The 20,828-nt window shown below is 40.1% G+C and overlaps 1 protein-coding gene across 2 annotated transcripts in view; it reads left to right on the forward strand.

Moving 5' to 3' along the window:
- The window catches only part of sbf2 (SET binding factor 2), a 79,963-nt gene that overhangs the window by 8,123 nt on the left and 51,012 nt on the right, over positions 1-20,828 (forward strand). For both annotated transcript variants that reach the window (XM_079164275.1, XM_079164276.1), the window contains exon 2: positions 4,926-5,011. In XM_079164275.1, coding sequence (XP_079020401.1) covers positions 4,926-5,011 — 86 coding nt within the window. The remainder of the gene's footprint in view (positions 1-4,925; positions 5,012-20,828) is intronic.

The raw sequence follows: 20,828 nt of genomic DNA on the forward strand, positions 1-20,828 counted from the left end.
TCTTGTTTCGATTCAGACTTTGTGGTTAGAGGCATCCAGACCACAATGGAGGAGCTCCTTCCTCTCTGTTGTAGAGTTTAGAACTGACATATAGGGAAACTCCACTGGCTACTGTTACACTACTCTCACTCTGTTGATAAGGTGTTGTATTATCAGAGCAGGGAAAGAGAAAGAGAGGCTTTTTTTGGACGAACTGTAAGCTACCATATACATAGTTGCAACTGAGGTTCACAAGGTGAATTCAGAAGGTTTCGACCCACTGACCCACTGACCGACCGACTGACCGACTGACTGACTGACTGACTGACTGACTGACTGACTGACTGACTGAGTGGTGATGGCATCGATACTAGTCTAGTTAAAGATATTAAAGTTGATCATAGAAACCCACCTGAGAACCACAAGTGTGTGTGTGTGTTGTATTTTCATTATTTTATTTTATTGGCTGATGTGTTTTTCTTTTCACACAACATTTTGACCTGGGCATGCTCTTAATCTTTTACATATTTCCTGCCCTGCAGCTGCCTTTGGAGGCTGGAAAGCTGTCTGAATTTATGACATCATTAGTTTAGTTAATCTCTGATAACCTTTTTCCATGCAAACCTTACTTTGCATACCATCCACACAGAATGATCACAACAGTTCAGTTTCCTGATGACGGTCACCTTTGAGACCAACCCGGGTTTAACCTTTGCCACAACAATGATCTTAAAAGCTGAAAAAAGCAGCTCTGATAGGGAATTTACAAATGTAAATGTAATAATAAATTTAATTTATAAATTTAAAACTCAAACTAAACAGAAGAGTGACTGAAGTGATGATAACAATCAGACAAACAGAGCTACTCCATACACTAGAATAAAGAAAAGGACGGTATGTCAGTATCGGGGCGGATTTTCCTGCAATGTAGCCACATTGTCTGATGCACAGCTAGAAGCTCTTTAAGATATAATATGTCATATATATATATATATATATGTATATACAGTATATATGATATGATCACAAAGAGGCCATCACTAATTCAGTGTCAGTGGACGTGAAGACATCCTCGATCTCTTAATGACTGCAATAGCTTAATATAAATTCTGTGTTTTGGCTGGATTTCCCCTTGAAACTCTGGTCTGGATATTGGAGTGTAGGAAAACGAATACGCTATATCTGTGAACTTGTTTCCAGAACAGTGCACGCCTGTGTGCACAACTGGGCCAAAATCAGGTTTGAGGCTGACGTGAATGCTACGTCAACTCCACTGGTGGCCTGTCCATACATGGTGAAATAAGCATTTGGATGATTTAATCAACAGAAACAGCAGGAAGATAAATCAAGAAGATGGATGAAAGAGAAACATCTGCTCTAATCAAGAAAGACTAACAACTTTTTTTCCGTGGTCTTTCACTTTTTATTGAGACTATGCTAAATCACACCACTCGGGGATAAATGATTTGGTTCATTCAATCTTTCCAAGGAGCTGAAGTCAGGTGTGTGTGTGTGTGTGTGTGTGTGTGTGTGTGTGTGTGTGTGTGTGTGTGTGTGTGTGTGTGTGTGTGTGTGTGTGTGTGTGTGTGTGTGTGTGTGTGTGTGTGTGTGTGTGTGTGTGTGTGTGTGTGTGTGTGTGTGTGTGTTGACGTCACTTGATTTGCAGTTACAGCTCAAGTCCCAATAGGGCTGCAAAGACAGAACATTAAGGTCAGAATGTCTCTGCAAAATCTTTCAAAAAAAGAAACTTTCAAAAAACCGTACCAATACTTTGTATGAGTGAGGGGATTGGCTGTATTCTCAGAGCGCCATCACTCAGCTGTCACTTTGTCAGAGAGGCTTAGCTTTGCTGTGTGTATTGTGTATATATTGTAGAAAAACATTTTCTTTTTTTTATCCCAATACGAATACATGTCATCATCAAGCAAATCACTGTTCTGTCTGTTTTTTATACTCGAACAAACCACCAGGAAACCTGATAAAAAGTGTTAAAGACGGCTGATGCAGCTGGAATATGTTATATCTGACTTGTATTTCTCAACGGTTGTGTTTTATTAGCTGTCTCGTGACCTAGAAATGGCCACAAAGCTCAGTAAGAATGTGTGGGTATCATGGTATCAGTTAACGAGTGGTCCTAACCACTGGTACAGTTTGTTTTCTTTGTTTATGAATCCCTCTACAGTTCACATAAAATTGTGTACGCACTTAGTAAGGGGGGGGGGGGGGGGAATGTTTCTTAAAGAAGGTCAAGTGTTTGTACTGGACTCAGCAAATGGTACTTATTAAATGCTGGTTAGCCTTATAGTTCCTTCGTTATTGTTCCTGATAAATATTCCCCTGAAGCCATTCCAGGAAATAACTTAAATATCCATGTATCTAGATCTATGTTTTTCAGATATATTGTATTTCATTACAAAGCTGAAAAGCATTACAGTGAGTCCAGCTGCACCACACACAGGTTGTGCTGCAATGATGGTGGAAATGAGCCAAGCTCTTAAACATGCACACGCGTGCCGTGGGCTGGGACAGGTTTTTGTTGTTTTAAATAGCTTCTGCCAAAAAACAAAAAAAAAATCTCCCTCCCATTTTGCAAGCGGATGTTCAAATTAGCATGTACCTTTCAGGCCTGGGTTCTATTATCCTCATGGTGGGGTCCTTTATAGTTATCAGGGGGGTAGTGTTTGAGAGCACGGCTTGTTTTAATACAAGAGTGCAGCCTTGTGGAATGTGAGGAATTTTGTCATTTATTTTCATTCGCGGTTGAAAATTTGAACTTGGAGCACTCTTGAACATTTGATTTCAATTAGAAGAGCTGTTAAGACCCGAAGACACGTAACGGTCAGACAGACTAGCACCAGTCTGTCTGGACGCGCTCTGCTCGCCTCTACAGGTGAACAAAGAGAGCAAAAGTATAACCAGCTGTCTTCTGTTAAAGTAAACATACACTCCCCCAAACCAAGACCAATCACCACTTCAGCCTAAGAGCCTCATCACCATTAATGTGTCCCTCTCTTTTACAGAGCTTTATGTTTTAAGGAGTTGTTGACGGGAGGCTCGGGGCACTTGGTTGCTGACGGACGACGACCTCGTCACATTATGATTTTTTTTTTTAAGCAACTTGCCTCCTATGTGTATGGTATCTGACCTCTGGGCCAAACTGTGACACAGGGGCTTCATGAGCAGTCTGCTAAGTAGTTTGCTGAGTCATGGCATTTACCTGTGTTGAGATAGGACTCCCCACAGAGAATATAATGACAGTTGTCTACATAGGAAATGCCAAAATCTTTAAGGAAATTATTTGTAAATGGCCATACGTGACCTCCACAAATGGTGATATAGCTGCAAGAGACAACAAACATGAAAAAGAGATGTATTCCTCTAGATATTTAGGGATGAGCATCAATATTAGCTTAGCTACGTGCTGGCTCTTTCCAAAGACACACACACTTGGATAGCCTCTCATACTATAGGAGAGCTGCTAGCCCAGCTACAGCACAGGCACACACACACACACACACAAAGTGTCTCAAAGGAGCGCTGGCCTCCCTGTCTTGACCTAGCAGTCGCTGCTCATAGTTTGTTAGCTTTGACTACCAGCACCGCGGGAATGCACATTGCTATTCATGCTACACTGTGCGGTCCCCTGTGTTCTCACACTCTGATGCGATACAGATTTTCTTCGTGGTAGTAGTGTCTGTTTATGCCTATTTTTATTCGAGGTGTGTTATTTAGTTCAGAGCCAAAGTTGTTGGTAACAATTGATGTTTAAAAGGCACATGCAGGTTATGGGTATGTTGGTTTTAAATTTCTCTGACCAACATAACAATTTGACATAGTTTTAGTGCCAGCCAGAGCTTATGTCCAAACGTGTCATTCTAGTTTTTACTTTCTGAGTGGGAGTAAATCCCAAATGTTGTTTTGCAGATGATAAAATCATGTGAGTTCCAAATATTGTTTTAAGTGCGTTGTTAAACACATGATGGAAAAGCTGAAACTATCTGCAGCATGTGTGACTATTCAACAAAGTTAGGAATGCTACTATATATATATATATATATATATATATATATATATATATATATATATATTGTATCCACATTACATAAATGTATTCCAAGAAATGGGCCACATGTATTCAATTTCTGTCTCTTACTCTCTTTAGAGGAAAACATTTTCCCTTAACTGATAAATAGAAAGTGTGTCCTGGCTGTCAAAGAGTGACTAAAAGTTTAAAATAACGCTGCGATGAAGTCATGGGGTCAGATAACGTAGTGTGTCAAAGAGCATATTGTGAAATGAAACTTAAAATGCTTTTTTTGGCAATTAAAATGAGGAATTTTGTTTCTTAAATTGGATACATTTTCCATTTATTAGCTTTCCAGATTGCTAAACAACAATGTTGCAGTCATATATCAACTCCTAAACACATATTGTGTTATGCTTGCACTCATGTTTACATGAATTATTACATCCAATTTAGGTTTCAGAGTTTTGCAAGACCTGAGGGAAAACTATGAGAGAGTTATTTCACTGGTAAAGCTTTCGATGGTCAAACTCAGCTACACCTGCTATCGATCAGTATCCAGCTGTCTGTCTCAATACCACACATACTACTATACTGTATGTGTGTACGCCTTTGTGTGACTTTATATAGTGTACATATACAGTCCCGTATGTATGACCACCCTTTGTTCCTTTTGGTTTAACTTCTACCCCAGTGATCGCTCGTCATAGCATGATGGCCTTTCTTTGTGTTGGTGGTGTAAAGTCCCATACTTCACACTTTAGACCGCATTCCTCCTGACACAACAGCATTTAACTGATGTACTTTAATTGACTCATTTAAGATAGGTGATATTTCTCTCATTAAAAAAAAAAGTTCTATGATGCCATGATGATGCTCTTTTATCTGTACTGACGGATCTTCATGTCTTTTTTATCTGCAGTTTCAGGGGAGGGATGTGGAAAGATCATTCAGCGATTCCCCAAGAAGGACTGGGAGGGAACGGCGTTTCCTCAGGGGGTGGAAATGGTGAGTGATAACAGCCTCCTACAAACTCCAAATATCTAAATGGAACAAAGCTATGCTACCACCTGGGTATTTAATATACACTATTCAAAGGGAAACACAGGAACACAAAGATACACAAAGAAATGAAAATACGGTTGGGTCGTGTTGGATATGATTTGGTAGTTTTGTCGCTCTTTATTCGACGCTACCAGACTTCCTCCTGTGCTCCCGTCGGAGTATTCGTATCAGTTATCAACCATCTGAATAGATGATAATGGCCTTCAGGACCTACTTGTAGTTAAAGGGTTAGGGCCCCCTTGTAAACCATCTCTACGAGTCCTGATTGGCTGATCACGTTCAGAGTGGGTGATACCACCTTCATTGCAAACATAAAATTAGGAACCTTCTTCTGTTATTTTGCATGATTGTATGACTTGTAGAGATCTGTTCTGAAACTCTAAGGATAATTGACAGACCACTGTCTCAATGCTTGTATCAATATTGTGACTGTGGCCTTTGCTGTCTGCTGTGTAGACCAACATCACAGTTTCATAGTCGATGACAGGAGAGCATCTCTGGAACAAGTTAATGTGTGATGTGCACAGGTTGTACAGTGTTTATCTAGTTAGTGAGTGTCCTTGTCTTTGCGCACCTTACCCATTACCAGCTTCCTGATTTGATAGTTGAGAATGTTTTCTGCGTAAAATATTTTCAGTGTCACAATATGACAGATTATAGCCCAGGGAATCTTCATGTTTTAAAAACATGTTTGCCCTTTGGAGCTTGTGCAGCAGATATTGGCATTTCCTGTTACATTGTTTACTCAAATGTTTGTTTTGAACACTTTACACGTTCCCTAATTGGGAACCAGAATCCTTTTTTTACATTATGTCCAGCCTTCTATCAGGAATATTAAGGGACCAGCTGCTTCTCTTTCTGCCTTGAGGGCGACCCAGGGGGGTCTGTGACAGGGGGTCTGTTATCCTTATATGGACAATGCAATGGATGGACAAATATTTGCTTATCAGGACTGGGAAGAACAGTCAATCTCTAGGTCAACATCAGCAGCTAACAGTCTATACTGCGCAGGACATTAGCGCCTGTGTTATATCTGTTTTTGTTCATTTATATTGGCTACTGAAGATACGCTTTCAATGACTAAGCAGAATGGTTTTGGCAGTCGACAAGAAGGAAAACAGCAAAACGACTCTATATCCCAACACGGTACTTGATCCTATGAAAGTACTAGCCAGCACATACTGTTGTAATACTTTTTTCGAATCGGCTCTCTTCAATACGTCGTTAAATACAGGGATGATTTACAGGATCCATAGCAATAGATGATTGTAAATGCTGTGCCAAAATAAACGTAGCATGTGTTCTACTTTCCAGTTGCAGGTATGTTTTGCTGTTTGGTGGAGGTCATATTAGGTATGTAGTTTAGGAGCCAAGTGATGCAGGTGTAGAGGCCGACAAGTTGCATAATATGGGTCAGCAATCTAAGCCAAGATAAATGGACAGAGGTAATCTAAACATCTCATGTTTAGATGAGGTAATTTCTTTCACTGAGACCGGATCCTTCTGTAGAAAGATATAATCTGCAGTATTTCAGATTTACAAGTTTAACATTAAACATGAGTTGGAAATGAATTATTCTGGAATAAAGTTTTGTTTAATGATTGCCAAGAGTTATTATAGCTGTACCTGGAATCTTTGGCTCTGTGGGGACGGGGTCAAAGAGATGCTTTTATACCTTGTTTATGGTATTTATTGGGCAATTGAGGACATGTGAGGCTGTTATTCGGCACAGATAGATACTGAGTGGGTGGTTTGATTGGCATGCTGGCGTCTTCCTGTGGAACTCAATGAGTCTGTTGGTGGCCTTCAAGGGTCTTGTTGTGAGTTACTGCTTAGAGACGAGAAATGCTGTGTCATACAGCAAAGCACAGTGCTTCTCAAAGAATATCGGAGACTGGATTTTTTTGTTGATATGTGGCGGAAACCCTAGCACTCTCAGCATCATCCTTCAAGTATCCTGGTTTCATAGAGTTAAAAATAGAAACACGACCGCAAGTTTAGCTAAATCTATTAGCTTATTGTTCCCAGATGTCACTGAGGACCTGCATACCCTTTTCTTTCGTGCTTGTGTGGGTGTGTGTACATTCTTTGTATTCCATCTCGCTGAAGTGACCCCCCCCCAATGCTTCTTCATTATGTGTCATCTTAGGCTGAAATTGAAGCATACTGCAATCCTCAGAGCGCAAAGAAAGCACACGGCATGATGGTTGTCACTGAAGGCTGTAAGCCCGAGCTGAAACAAGGGACGCATTCAATGCTAGGTCTTTTTTGGCAAATAAACCGCAAATTAGCTGAAGCTGTTCTTCTGAAATAACAATAAATGTATAAGTATAGATTATTGGATAACATGCTGAACAAGATTCAGCTTCAGTTTTCTCTATAAAAAGATGCCTAGAGGACTTACAAGGGACGGGAAAGAGGGGTTGTTCCAGAAATTTGCTTTCCTACTATGTGTTGTGTGACAAACGTTGGTACAGCGCCAAATGACTGAAATTCCAGCTTTGAAGCTTTAATGAAGATACACCATAGTGTTTAACAGACCCACTAAGCAATTTGCATTTTGGCTCTGTTTTGGGCTGGTATGTAAACCATTATTATTTGCAGATTTCCTCTACTCCATGAAAAAGAACATGACTCATTTACAAACACTGAGAAACACATCTGTAGAAAACAGTGGATGAAGCTGAGCACGAAAAGCATTTTGTGGTCACAACAGGCCCCCAGCAAACTAAATAACCACAGATGAGGAATGCACCAAGAAAAAAGCGTTTACAACTTGTGCTAGGAAAAATGTGTTTCTAATCTTTTCAGGCAAGTGATGATGATAGGAACCAGCTCAAATCCTCCATCTGTTATGGATGAGCCAGGTCTGTAGATGGAGTTCAGTAAGTTGTGCGCGTAGTACATTTCCATCACCTCTCCCTCGCGTATGAAGACGCGTGATGTACTGCAAACCGTCTTGACTTGACTTGAAGTAGTAATCGCATAGGACGCTTTTAATTAGCAAATTCCACCAAATTTCAGATAAAAATAATACCTACCTCAAAATGTTTTGGTCAATACCAAGGCAAGGCCACTGAATTTGTATATTTCACACATCAGGGCTATTAAATGTACTTTACATGGTATTAAAAATACTGTAAAAGTTTTACAATTTAAAGAGTGCAAATTACTGGCAAGTGACACAAGAGACACATTTCTAAGTTAACTTGTATTGTTTAAATCAAGTAAGAAATAAAATAAACACAGCAAATACTCGCACACTTAGTTGCACAATTTAGTAGAATTTAAACAATGCAAAATAAATGATTGGGGATAAACAGAAATACTATGGTTGAAGAAAAGTATTTACTCAACAATCACTTGCAAGGTTTTCTTGATTCTGACTCGTGTTGTTCTCATTTCTCTTTTTCCTTTGGAGCTGCGATGACGAGCAGGACGTGGATCACGTGACAGACCGACGTAGCTCAGATGTGGCTTGCTAAAATGAATATCAAAGAAATGAACAGGGGCTGTTTGTAATTTATCCTTAATTTTAGATCATTTAATATAATATGGTGATCTCCCTCCTCTCTGGGATAAGAAGAGTCTTACTCTTCAAACTTGAAGAACAAATGTTTCTGCCTGCTTCAAGAAAACAACATTTAGCAGCCTACATTTGGTTATTTAGATTTAACGCTAAACTAGTTTGTAGCAACAAAAAAAGTGCCACACAAATGCCCAAGGAATGCCTGGAACTACTTTGGTGTTTGTTTAATCACAAGCACCATTTGTTTAATGCTTGGAGTTTGTGGATGTTCATAACATCCGCTGTTTTTAGACAACATGAATTGGTATCAAATGTAGATCGGCGAGTTGTAGACTCTTCCTCTCTTTTTCCTTTCTCCCTCATGTGCTCTTGTTTTCTTTCATGTTTAATGTATTAATTGCAGGTATATAGTCCAAATGTTACTGCTAACTTCACCTAAATGTGACCTGCATACTATGTATTTATGGCAGGAAGGGTTCAGATTAATGCAGTTGCATGTAACATTAAAGGTAGGCTACATAAAACAAATTGACTTTGTGTTTTAAAACAGGTCCTTTGTAAAACACCTGTTAAATGCACAGATGTTGACACGTCGCAAAACTAATGTTGGCATTATTTGGTATATTTTGTACCTTTTTTGTTATGTGTGTAGTTAGATTATAGGGCTGTCATGATATCGGATTTTCACAACATGATTATCTCGGCCAACATAATTTCCGCTGACAATATTATCACGATATCTATAGAAAAAAAGAAAGTTGATGATGCTATCAATCAAATTCTTCAACTCTGTTTATTGTGTTCCGTCTGTTTTTTGGCAAATGAATTACACTTGAAATAGAAGTGAAGGAGCGGTGGAGAGAGAGAGTAACCATAACTCAACCAAAGGGTGTGCGGAATCATTTTCATTATATTATCATACGTGTATCATTCACATTATATCAATATTTGTTTTCTTTTTAATATCATGGTTATTGTCAATACTGATATATCATTAGACCCCGAGATACTCGAGGTGATTAATCCTCTTGATTCTTTGCCTTAAAACTTACTGAAAAGGATGACATTGAATTGGATAGCTGTTGATGTTACTGCCTGGCTTGGCCTTCAGTGTGTGTGTGTGTGTGTGTGTGTTTGTGTGTGTGTGTGTGTGTGTGTGTTTGTGTGTGTGTGTATATACAGTATATATACTGTGTGCGTGCGTGTGTGTGTTGGGTGAAGAGAAATGTCTTGATGCCGATGCCCGAGAGGTCGTGCGCATTCCAAAGCACCGCAAAGTTCAGTGTTAAACATGAAGGTCAGTCCATGACATGAAGCCTGCAGTCTACGCTCTGTTAGCGGACTCATTCCTGCCGTCTCCACAACAGTCATGTTCCCCAGCATGTAGACAAAATGTCTCCTCTCATTATGGAGCCTCAAATCAGTCTTTACATTTTGGAAAACTTGATTTGAGGAGCTGCAGCACAATCAGCTCCGCTAATATGTTAAAGACAAAGACACAGTGTACAGTAGGAGCAGAGATGGGCAGTATTTCTATTACTTGTATTTGAAATACGTATTTCAATTACTTTTGAGTATTTTGTAATTTGTATTTGATAGGGCCGATTAAAAATCGAACGTAATTTGTAACAAAATACTTTAGAGTGGAGTAATTTTGTATTTAAAATACTCAAAATACTTTCTCCACGAATCAAAAAACAGTTCACGAGTTCAGTCTTCAGATCTTCAAGTTCAACGGATTGTCTGTCAAGTTAAATATTGTATCTGAGTGTGACAGATGTCAACTAGCTTGATGTATAACTTATGTCTGGGTCTGGCTACATAGCCTATTGTATATACATGGTGATGGTTATAATATCAAGCTAGCGATCGATGCTAACATGCTAATGACGCTAGCATGCTGTCTAGGCTAGTGCATAACCAGTGTTTAGCAAGTTAACTTATCAGTCGAGTAGCTAGCTATAGGAAGAGGGAGATTGGGAGCTTGTATGTCATATGTGATGAATATTTTCTTGTTGATACAAACCAAAGTTTATGGGCTGTTAAGTCCCATTAATACAAACATATATATATATATATATACATAATCAATCAAGTTGTTGTCTTTTAATGGCTTTGCTTAGTTACACTGACATTCTGTGACTGTTCTTCCTTTTTGTGGGGTTCACCAGAGCTTTGTGTACATTATATAAACCTGAATGCTCTGCTATACCAAATTGTGAGAAAACGGAAAATCCAGAAAAAAGTATTTCCTATATTTTAAATACAAAATACATGTATTTTGTTACATTTTCTGGCACCAGTATTTTGTATTTTGTATTTTGTTGCAATACATTTATTTGGGGGTATTTTGTATTTTTGCCCATCTCTGAGTAGGAGGACCCGTATCAATACATGAAGTTAAATATGGGAAACTGCTACAATGCCACAAATAATGGGCTCTGACAACTTTTGATAACTTTTGATTGGCAATTTTCTCTATTTTCTGAATGTCGATTGTTGTCGTCACGCATGATTAACTACACATTTTAACTCACAGTGGGAAATAAAGTTTCACTGATGATCGTTAACCGCCAATATTCAGTAAAATATGCCATCAGGACATCGGCGTTTATGCTTTTCTAGTTGCCGATCTCTGATAATGTTACATTGTAAACAACCAATCTATGTTTAAATTGACAGAAGAGCCGGTAACTGTGGGAGTATCGCTAACTGCTAACGAACGAAGAAACGTTCATACATCCATCTAGATAGATAGATAGAAAGATAATTTGCAGACTATCAGTAATGAAATTAATCCTCATGTGATTTAATTATGACTTTATTTATGTTGCAATTTTCGCAGCTATAATCGTTTTTATTTTTAATTGCAATTGTTGCATTTCCTTATGGCTACTAAATACTTATAAATTAATTAATTGATGAGGTTCTGCAGGTCAGACATTTAAAATAATAAATCTTGGGATTTACCTTTCTCAACACACCTTTCCATTTGTCGCACGCTGTCCCTCGTTGACGTATTTCTTGGTTTGTTTTCTCTCTTAAGTCCGTACATGTTGTGGGCGTGTTGCTGCAGCACTGAACAATAGTAATCCTGTACTGGTTCAGTCCAACACACTGTATGCAATGTGGGTTTTTGTTCCACTCAGTCAGCTACGGAGGCAGAGTTGTTTCTCTGACCACATACCATGCCGGTCATTTGCTTTTCTGTCCCATTGCTTTCTCCGATATATATACTGGTGGCCATAATTGTTACTGAGAGAAAGACGGCTATACAAGTGGCCACCACGATGGCCAAATACTAAAGCCACTATGGAAGTGCCTTAAGATGCAGCTCCGCTAATGGCCACAGCATTCTTTAGTCTTCCCTTTTTGATCGAAAGCCATTCAAAATGTCTTTTAAATTAAAAGAGTGGGTCTTAATAGCTAATTCACTTTCCATTGTGTGTCTCGGTGGTCTGTAAAAGTAGAGGTAGATGTTTTTGAGTGTTTATCCGTCTATCACGGGAAGATGTAGCGGCTTCTGCTCCCTCGTCCCTCCACAGCTCCATCAAGGCTCCGCTCCTTACCCAAATTTGAATAGTCTGACCCCAATAACTGCCAAGAATGTGGTCAGTGGTAAACCCACGTTTAGTCTTCAAAACAATCTTCCAAAGCGAGGCTGACAGCACAGGCGCAACGTCTGTGTTTCTCTTCAATCTATGATTTTTACGAAGGAAAATGTCATTGTCCTCTGGATAACTTTTCATGGATTTTGTCACTCCTGTTGTGGTTCCTGTTTCTTATTTGAATATAATTGCTGCTGAGCCCGTCAGTTAGTTGTGGGCTGAACCTGAGTGATAAGGAGCGCCTTTTTATATGCTTTCCAAACAGATTAATTGTATGAATCTTTAATGGTCATTGGAGAAGTTAGTATGCAGATGATTGCAACGGTATGTGTATATGGTCTGTTTGAAGGATGTGTTTTCCTCTGGTAGTTTGTTCACTTGTTTGTTTATTGCTTCTTCCAATTCACACTGCTGAACAGCAATGCAAGAGTCCCTCAACCCTCCATCCAAACACAGCCAGTTAGAAATAAATCACATGTACGCCTGGCTAATCAAAGGCTTGTTGATAACACAGAGAAACTATTTCGAGTAAGGTTAATGTACTCTGTATTCTGTTTGTAGTAGGCATTGTTTGTCACAGTACATTCTCTAAATACAAATTGAATATACTGTAATTGCAAAGGCGTATTGCATCACTACAAACACAGTACATGTATATGTAATGCCAGCTTACGCTCGTACCTGTTTTCATTTGACAAGAAGTTGTAGACATGAGATTGTAAAAAAATGACCTCTTGGAGCCCAACTTCCTCTGATGAAGGAATTTGACCTGCCTCGGCCAGACTGTAAACATGTGTGTCATTTCTCTAGAACTGTCTAGAACTCTGATCTCTTGAACTTCATTTTCACCCAAAATCCCTGCTGTAATGAGGAACGTGGCCCGGCACTTCCGGGAAGGATGCTCAAGTTATTCAGAAAATGTGTAAACTGCCAGTGCCATGTGTGTGTGGTTGATATGATAGGTGGAAATTTAAATATATATACTCTCAGAAAAAGGATACTTTAAGACTCCTCTGGACTCAGGTCAGTTTCAGTTCACTTGATTAAAGAATCCTCTTTATTGCTGCACGGACGCATTCGTCTGGCCTTGTTCTCCGAGCAGAGTTGAGCATCGTGCAAATCGTGACAAAGCTTAACTGTATTGTTCATAATCAGCAGCCTTGGTTAGTCAGTTTGAGGCTCCGTGCCAAACCACAGACAGATGAAAGCATGTAACCTAATTGTATCACTTGATGGATCGACTCAAGTGACCATAACATGACGTGTCGCGCTGCACGACGTTCTTATGATGTTTGTAAAAACTATGAGAGAAAAACTAAACAGTGCATTCCAGATAGCAGGATGCCGTTCCAGCCGGGGGGGGGGGGGGGGGGGAATCATGTGTTTGTCAGGAAGATCCACACATGAGTAATCAATGCTTCGTGTGCCAGTGAAGCTAAACACATCAGGAAACAAAGCTGGATCTGTCAAGCAAGCAGGACTTTCCATGCTGAAAAGCACTGTGAGCTCACCAGGAAATGGGAATACACAGGATGAAATAAAGCCACAGTACGCTGGAGAGCGAACATACTCAAACCTCTAGATGAAGTACAGTAGAAACGTCTGTCTTCATGGTTTATTGTTTATATATATATGTGAGTTGTTTTGGGAATTATTCTGTCATATTCACTTATAGAAATGTTATTTCCTGATAGACCCAAGTCTGAGAGTCCAAACAAACAAAAACATGAAAGGGATGATGACAGGTGTGCCAGGAGCTGGGCACAACACATGTAGTAGTGAACTGGTGCCAGTAGTCAGGTTAACGGGTTCAAGAGCTATGATTTTGGGATGCCCTGGCTATTGTGGATATTTCCTCCCTCCCATCTAAAGAGCTCTACAGTACCTGGTGAACATTGCTGCTGTCTGCTGCTGACGACAGTTCTTACACCTACATACTTGTATGTGTAGGAATCCACAGACCCATACATTAGATATCTGTCTCTGTCCTGGATTTAACTTCCAGTACTGGCTGATGCATGCAGATGTACACGTCCGTCCTGTTCCAGATGTTCTCCTCAGTGTTGAGCCTCATCAACAGGACTTGTCAACAACTTGTAAGTTGTAATGCTTCCCTTTTCGTGTTGGCATCGTAGACGTAACATACGTCCAAACGGCTGTATGCCGAGCCTGCTGGGTGTCCTCTGACATGAAATACTCTTATCGATGCGGGCTGGATGTTTGACATTCTCGGTGAGAAATAGTCCGATTCGTTGAAGCAGTCTTAGCCAGTGCCAGCATAATAACATGATGCAGTAACACATTACATCGCTGTTATTCATTGACGTTTTCTGCCGTACTAGTGTGAGTGTGCAGACAATCCTTAGCATTTTAAGCGACATAGTTAACCAAGCAGCTACAGAAGGAGTGCGATGTGATATCTTCCACCTGTGTTTATTTCTGAGAAATAAAGGTCGAGTAGGAACCATTCACAGTATGAGTAACCACTTCTCCTTTTTTTATTAACTGGGTCCTCTTTCGGTCGCTTTGACATCAGTGTTACCATTCAACCACAAATGTAGTTGCAGGTGGCCCACTCAGAAGGCAATCTCCTCTTGACCACTTCAGTCCAGTTTTCAGACGTTTTGGGAACAAATAACTCACTTTGATGCATATTTAGACATGTCCCCATCATTATTTATATATATGAACAAACACAAGTACTGAATGAACAAGTGTCCTGACACAAAACGTCTTTTGAGAATACCTCTGTGTTCATACACACTCAGATTCCCATTTCCGTATATATTTAGAAGAGGAACAAAACTTGTTGTGGTTTGAACTAAGCTTATCATGACAGTAGTGAGACCGAGGCCTATTGTGAATACTGTTACTGATCGAGGGCCCTCACAGAGAGGTGGAGGAAGCACCTGTTCCACAGGCAGGTCATTATCAGCCAATATCTCACAGTGCTCTAAAGGCCGTCCGACAGCAGGACGGCCTTTGTGCTGATCTACAACCTCGGGACAGAACTGTTTACCTTGCTCTTTCATTCATCACTACATGTGTTTGGATTTTCATGTTTACCTTTTACAGATATAATAGAAAAACAAAACCATGTTTACCTTCCGTCAGCTGATGTGGGTAAATAAAAGGCTTCAGCAAAGCGGTACTGCTCAGAACGGATAAAAGAAAAATAATCGTGGACAAATAACCAAATTACTGCTGAAAATTACTTTTACACCCAAATATATATATATATTTACATATAAAGCATGTATCAAATTAAAAAGCTTTGTTTGAAGCCACTGTGTTAGATTGGAAAGTCCCAACTTTAGTGCCCCCTGTGATACTATCACAAAAGCCGGTGTGACGGGCAGGAATGCTGCTAACTTTGCACAGATCTGACCAAAGAACACTGCGTTCAGTCTGAACAGAGCATTTGGTGCCTTTCATTGTGCTCTGCACTACACGTACAGATCCACAGCCTAGCCGCAGACAGGCAGAAGCAGGTGAAGTGTTTGAAGGCCAAATGCACAGCTGCAGGCAGTCTGGGGTTGGAGGCCAGATGTGACCCTAAAGCAGTTCCTGGGGAGGCATCATGGTACTTTGCAGGGCGAACTTAAATCAGACGGAGCTCATCGACTTGTCAAAAAGTTATTAATTCGGAGCACATATAAAGATAAATCTATAGTTTGATTTTAAAGTTGCACTGATGGACAAATTGTACCATTTCATTCCCTACCACTTCCATCTGCTTGATGTAAACTATGGTAGTTAATAGGACAGTTGTGTTTGAGTTTGTCACCATGGCTGTTACAAATGCCCGAACCAGAAAGCGCTGTTATGGTCCGTTGGTGTCTGTTGTGATTTGGGAGAGAGATCGTACACGGTCTGTAATTCTTTCACAGCTTGCTCGCCACTGGCTTACATTTTTTATTTTATTTGTACCAAGTGTTGGATCTTAGCAAAGTCTGGTTATCCATGTGCAACACAACATGTTTTGTCATTGTCACTTATCTACCAATACTTTAGCCAAATTCATAATGGCTTACTGTGCAAAGCCAACTGCACTGCCCGATTTCTGTTTAATACATGGCACCTCACATGAATTGGGAAGCTTTATATTAATAACATGGCTTTGACATACATTTTTTTTTAAAGTAGTGTACTGACAAACTCTCAGGCTATGATTGACGCAGTTATATAAGAAGGCATTCTCAGACATGACAATTCTTTTAAACTGAAGTCACTGATTGTTTTTGTGATAATGCCGTGAGCTACACACAGAGTTGACCTTACCGCTCTACTCGCTTCAGTTTTGACAGATTCAGTCGCACCAATGAGACAATTTATTAGATTACGCATATTTTTATACTATTCCAGTGGTTTTAAAATCAGTTATACCACGAGAGCATGTTATCAATCAGTGCGGGGAAAATCCTTGGAGTTTTACTTGGAATCTAAGAGGGAATTTCTGTCTTCTTGACTATTTTCCAGCAGATTCCTCCCTGAACTATTATTTAACTTGTTTATGCCTGGAAGGAATGGTGTTTGTTAACCTACTTTTGACAAAACAATGACACATTAATGCACATTTAATGTTTGGGGACCTTCATCACACAGACGCTTCAGGATTGGTTGAAGGAGTAAACATTTAATCTGACAGGGGATTGATTAAAGCAAAGGAATGTCTGATTCTCTAAAGGGTCCTTTTTATTTGCCTCCTTATGCATTTCTGTTTTCAAGTTGCATGTGATGAACTGGCCATATGTTTTTAATTTATGCTGTGTCTTGAAATAAACCCAAGTATTCGCCCTGAAGTCTTCCCAAGGGATGTTGGGGGTTCGGCAGAGTTGCCCTTCTGAGCTTGTTGCTGGACTGTGCGTGGCTGGAAAAAAAACTACATTCACCGTTGTACTAAAAATACATCTTGTAACGTTAGGTTGTTTTTCAGGTGTCACATTTCCTACACATATGGCATTTATCAAGCTTGAAATGTCGTGTACAGTATAGAAGAGTATAGTTTGCACTGTTTGCTTGATGACTCTTCCTGTCCTGCTTAACTAGACACATGTATTCTGAATTACTGTGGTCCATCATAGTCATCTAAAAATATCTATCCCTAAGATGAACCACATGTGCCAGATATTGCATAACGGATCAGTAAAGGGAAACCAGAAGTGTTGGTGACAGTGGGGATGCAGAGTTGAGGAATGGAAGTGGAGGGCTGATGCCACCTCATTGGAATGCTTCGTGATGGAGCTACTCTGGTGCAGTAAATTAACTAAATGCAACCACTAAACATTATATTAAATGCAACCACAAATTTGTGCATTAAACCCAGGTGGCAACCTCCGGTTCTGCCGAGTGAACCCAATGCATTATCTCTCCTGACCAGCAGGGGGCGACTCCTCCGGTTACAAGAAGAAGTCTGATTGTTTTGAAGTCTATGAAGTCTATGAAGTCTATGAGTCTACTTCTCACTTGATTTATTACCTCAGTAAACATCGTGAACACGAGTTTATGGTTCCGATCAACAGTTTCAAGTCTTCTTCAATACAGCATGATGTTCATTTCGTACAAAATAGACCGTAAAGCGGCGTATGGTTTAGGGTGGGCTTACTGTGATTGACAGGTCACTAACGTTAGTAGAGCCGTATCCGGTGTCACTACGTCACTCCTCCGCATTCCAAGTATGGTAACTTCCTTATGTTGGTTGCGAAAATAAACAACATGGCGACGGCCATAATCCAAGATGGCGACGGCAAAATCGGCGGACTCGAGGCTTCATAACGACAGTCCACAAACCAGTGGGTGACGTCACGATGACTACGTCCTCTTCTGATACACAGTCTATGGTTAAACCGCTGGACTGGAGCAGCCGTCTCTGCTTGTTTTGTTCTCTGCTCGTCCTGCAGACTCGATAAAGCAGGAGGTCTGTGCAGGCAGCACGCCATTGACCTTCTCACCCCTGGCCAGTCCCTTTCTTTTCCCCTGACCCCACGGTCTTCACTTTCCGTTATTGTGTTGTCTTCCTGGCATGCGTCTCTTCCACATGAATGGGGAAAGAAGAAGGAAGAGGATGATTGAATGCACTGTGTAGTACACATCTGTTGCCACGTTTCCTTGACACAATGTCTTGGTAGTAACTTAACGTTTAGGCTCGGTCTGTAGTTCAACAGTATTTTGAGTTTGGATGGTTGTAGGTGGATTTAGATTTTCTTTTATTACCCATATTTTCCAGCCATGGAAGTTAGAATTGCACTATTTACCTTGACAAAATACCAATTGGATTGTTTCATTGGATTTTGCGTTCATGCAGAAATTAAGCTCTGTGACAAACAAATGTTTATGATACTTACAGGTTTTATTAAGCAAGATGTTCTTCACAAACAAACACCACTTAAATGATTTGCAGCATGAATTCAATCAGCAGAAGTAAAAAGCTAACTTTAGGCTATAAACAAACTACCACAGCCACTTGTAAGCAACCACATTTTTTAAGACACAAGAGGGGTATTTACTGACGTTTATTTATATTTTAGAACAAAGCGTTGTAATCGGTTGAGCTTGTGTTATCCACAGACCTTATTTCAGGCATTTAAACAAAAACCCATTTAAAAAAAAGCATTGACTTTGTGATATGGGAAACGTTTCAGGATTCATTCCTGCAGCACACTGTATCTGCTCCAAGATTTGATTTGATTGTCTGGCAGCCATATTTACTTATTTTTCAATGATTGCAATTGTTTATTTGTTTTATGTTTTTATGTTATTCTTTCCATGACCCAAAAGTCTTCTTGACAAAGTGCTGGACATGGTGGTTGGGGGAATGTGGAAAGTTTTTACAAATGTTTTATTGCTGTAACTTTGTGTGATGTGTAACTTTGGTGCTTGATTTAATTACCTTTTTTTTTTTTTAACCCAAATTGTGTCCCTTTCCAAAAGGATTTGCGGGATTGAGCTAATTTACGGAAACTCTTTAAAGGTTTGACGATCTTTCGAAGTCTGTTTGTATTTCGTAAGTACAGGACTCTCAAATGTTGTGGTCTTAATGAAAACACAGGTTTCCCATTTCCAGTCAAGTTTCAGCTTTTATCATACCAGAGAACACACAACACTGACTTTAAAGGGAGATACCATTCAGCCTCTTTGTCCCGAGTCCACTTTATTAATGGCTGCTGCCCCAGTTATATCTGGCCTGTGCCAGCCTGACCGGGCATTAATGTCTTGTCACAGTATAAGAATTCAGCCAAGGTCTCTGTGTGCTGATTTTTTTTTATTATTGGGGCTGCTCTTCAAGCACTCGGCTCAGCTGTGACAATGCTTAGCAGGTCAGACTGAAGATCCAGTATCACCGGCTGAGTAGGTGAATAACAGCGCAGTTGGTTGGGAGCGGATCATACCAGGCTGCAGCACGTGATGTGATGCAGAGGGTTTAGCTGGAGTGCAGCAGTTTACTGGGCTTTGACATTAATACAGCGAGTGTGTCCCAGAGTTCCTTTGTCACTTGACTACGATCTAATTCTGGATTAGGAGATGTCCTTTCTGTTTGCCGTGTGCTTCTGTCTGTATAAAGATAATGTTTCCTACCGTACGTGTCCTTCTGTCCAGTGTCATTCGCTGTTTTTGGATGCAGAATGTAGCACAGCAGGACAAAAATACACTCCAGACCAATTTTGCTTTATAATTCTTTTAAAGCTTATATTTAAAGCTTATATTTAGTTAGTTGAATTTGAATTTCCCTGCTTTTGCAGAAGCTTTTATTTATTCACATTTATTGTGTAGGACGCATACTCACTTGTTGTTAACCCTAAAATTCATAATTAGAGTCATAAGAGGATCATGTTGTATGTTTTTCTTATTAATGTCATTGAACTATCCCTTTTGTAAAGTCCTTATTGCATCCAGCTACGAGATTTAGGCAAGACAATCATTCATCTTTGAGTTAGACAACCATTAGTTGTATTTAAAATGATGTCAGTAGTCTGTCTGGATGCAGTGGTCTCCTAAATAAAGTGAAGTTTACTAAACACTGAACTCCCTAAAGTGTCTTTGAGCCTGCACCAGCCCGCAAGTGTTTTTCTGCAGACCTACAGGCGAGATAACAGCTTAAAGGAAACACTGATTTAAGGTCGGGGAAGTTAATTGATTGCGCCTCCTCTTGCTCTCTGAATATTGCTCTCCCTTACAATCAGTCACTCTCTCACACATGCATACAAGATACACGCACGATGGTATACCTGTGATCTTTGAAACTATGCCGTCCCAAAGGTGTTTATCTCTGTTTTTGGCAACAATGAATGGCATAGTTGGAATAGTTTCGGACAGGATCACAGTTATCTGCACTTGTCCTTGATTCCTGTCTGGCCTGAGTGTATACCGACACACACACACACACACACACACACACACACACACACACACACACACACACACACACACACACACACACACACACACACACCTCACCACGAAGCAAGTTTAACAGATTTCCTGTGAGCTATTGTATCTGCTGGATGATGGTGGCATCCTGATCCGATCTTCCAGGTTGAACAAGCCAAATGCCCCCCCGCTCCCACCTTTTCCTGTCTTCCTCTCTTAAGTCCCTTTTAACACATGTCCATCCCTGAAATGTGCA

The sequence above is a fragment of the Pholis gunnellus genome (assembly GCF_910591455.1).
Source record: "Pholis gunnellus genome assembly, chromosome: 1".
Lineage (NCBI taxonomy): Eukaryota > Metazoa > Chordata > Actinopteri > Perciformes > Pholidae > Pholis > Pholis gunnellus.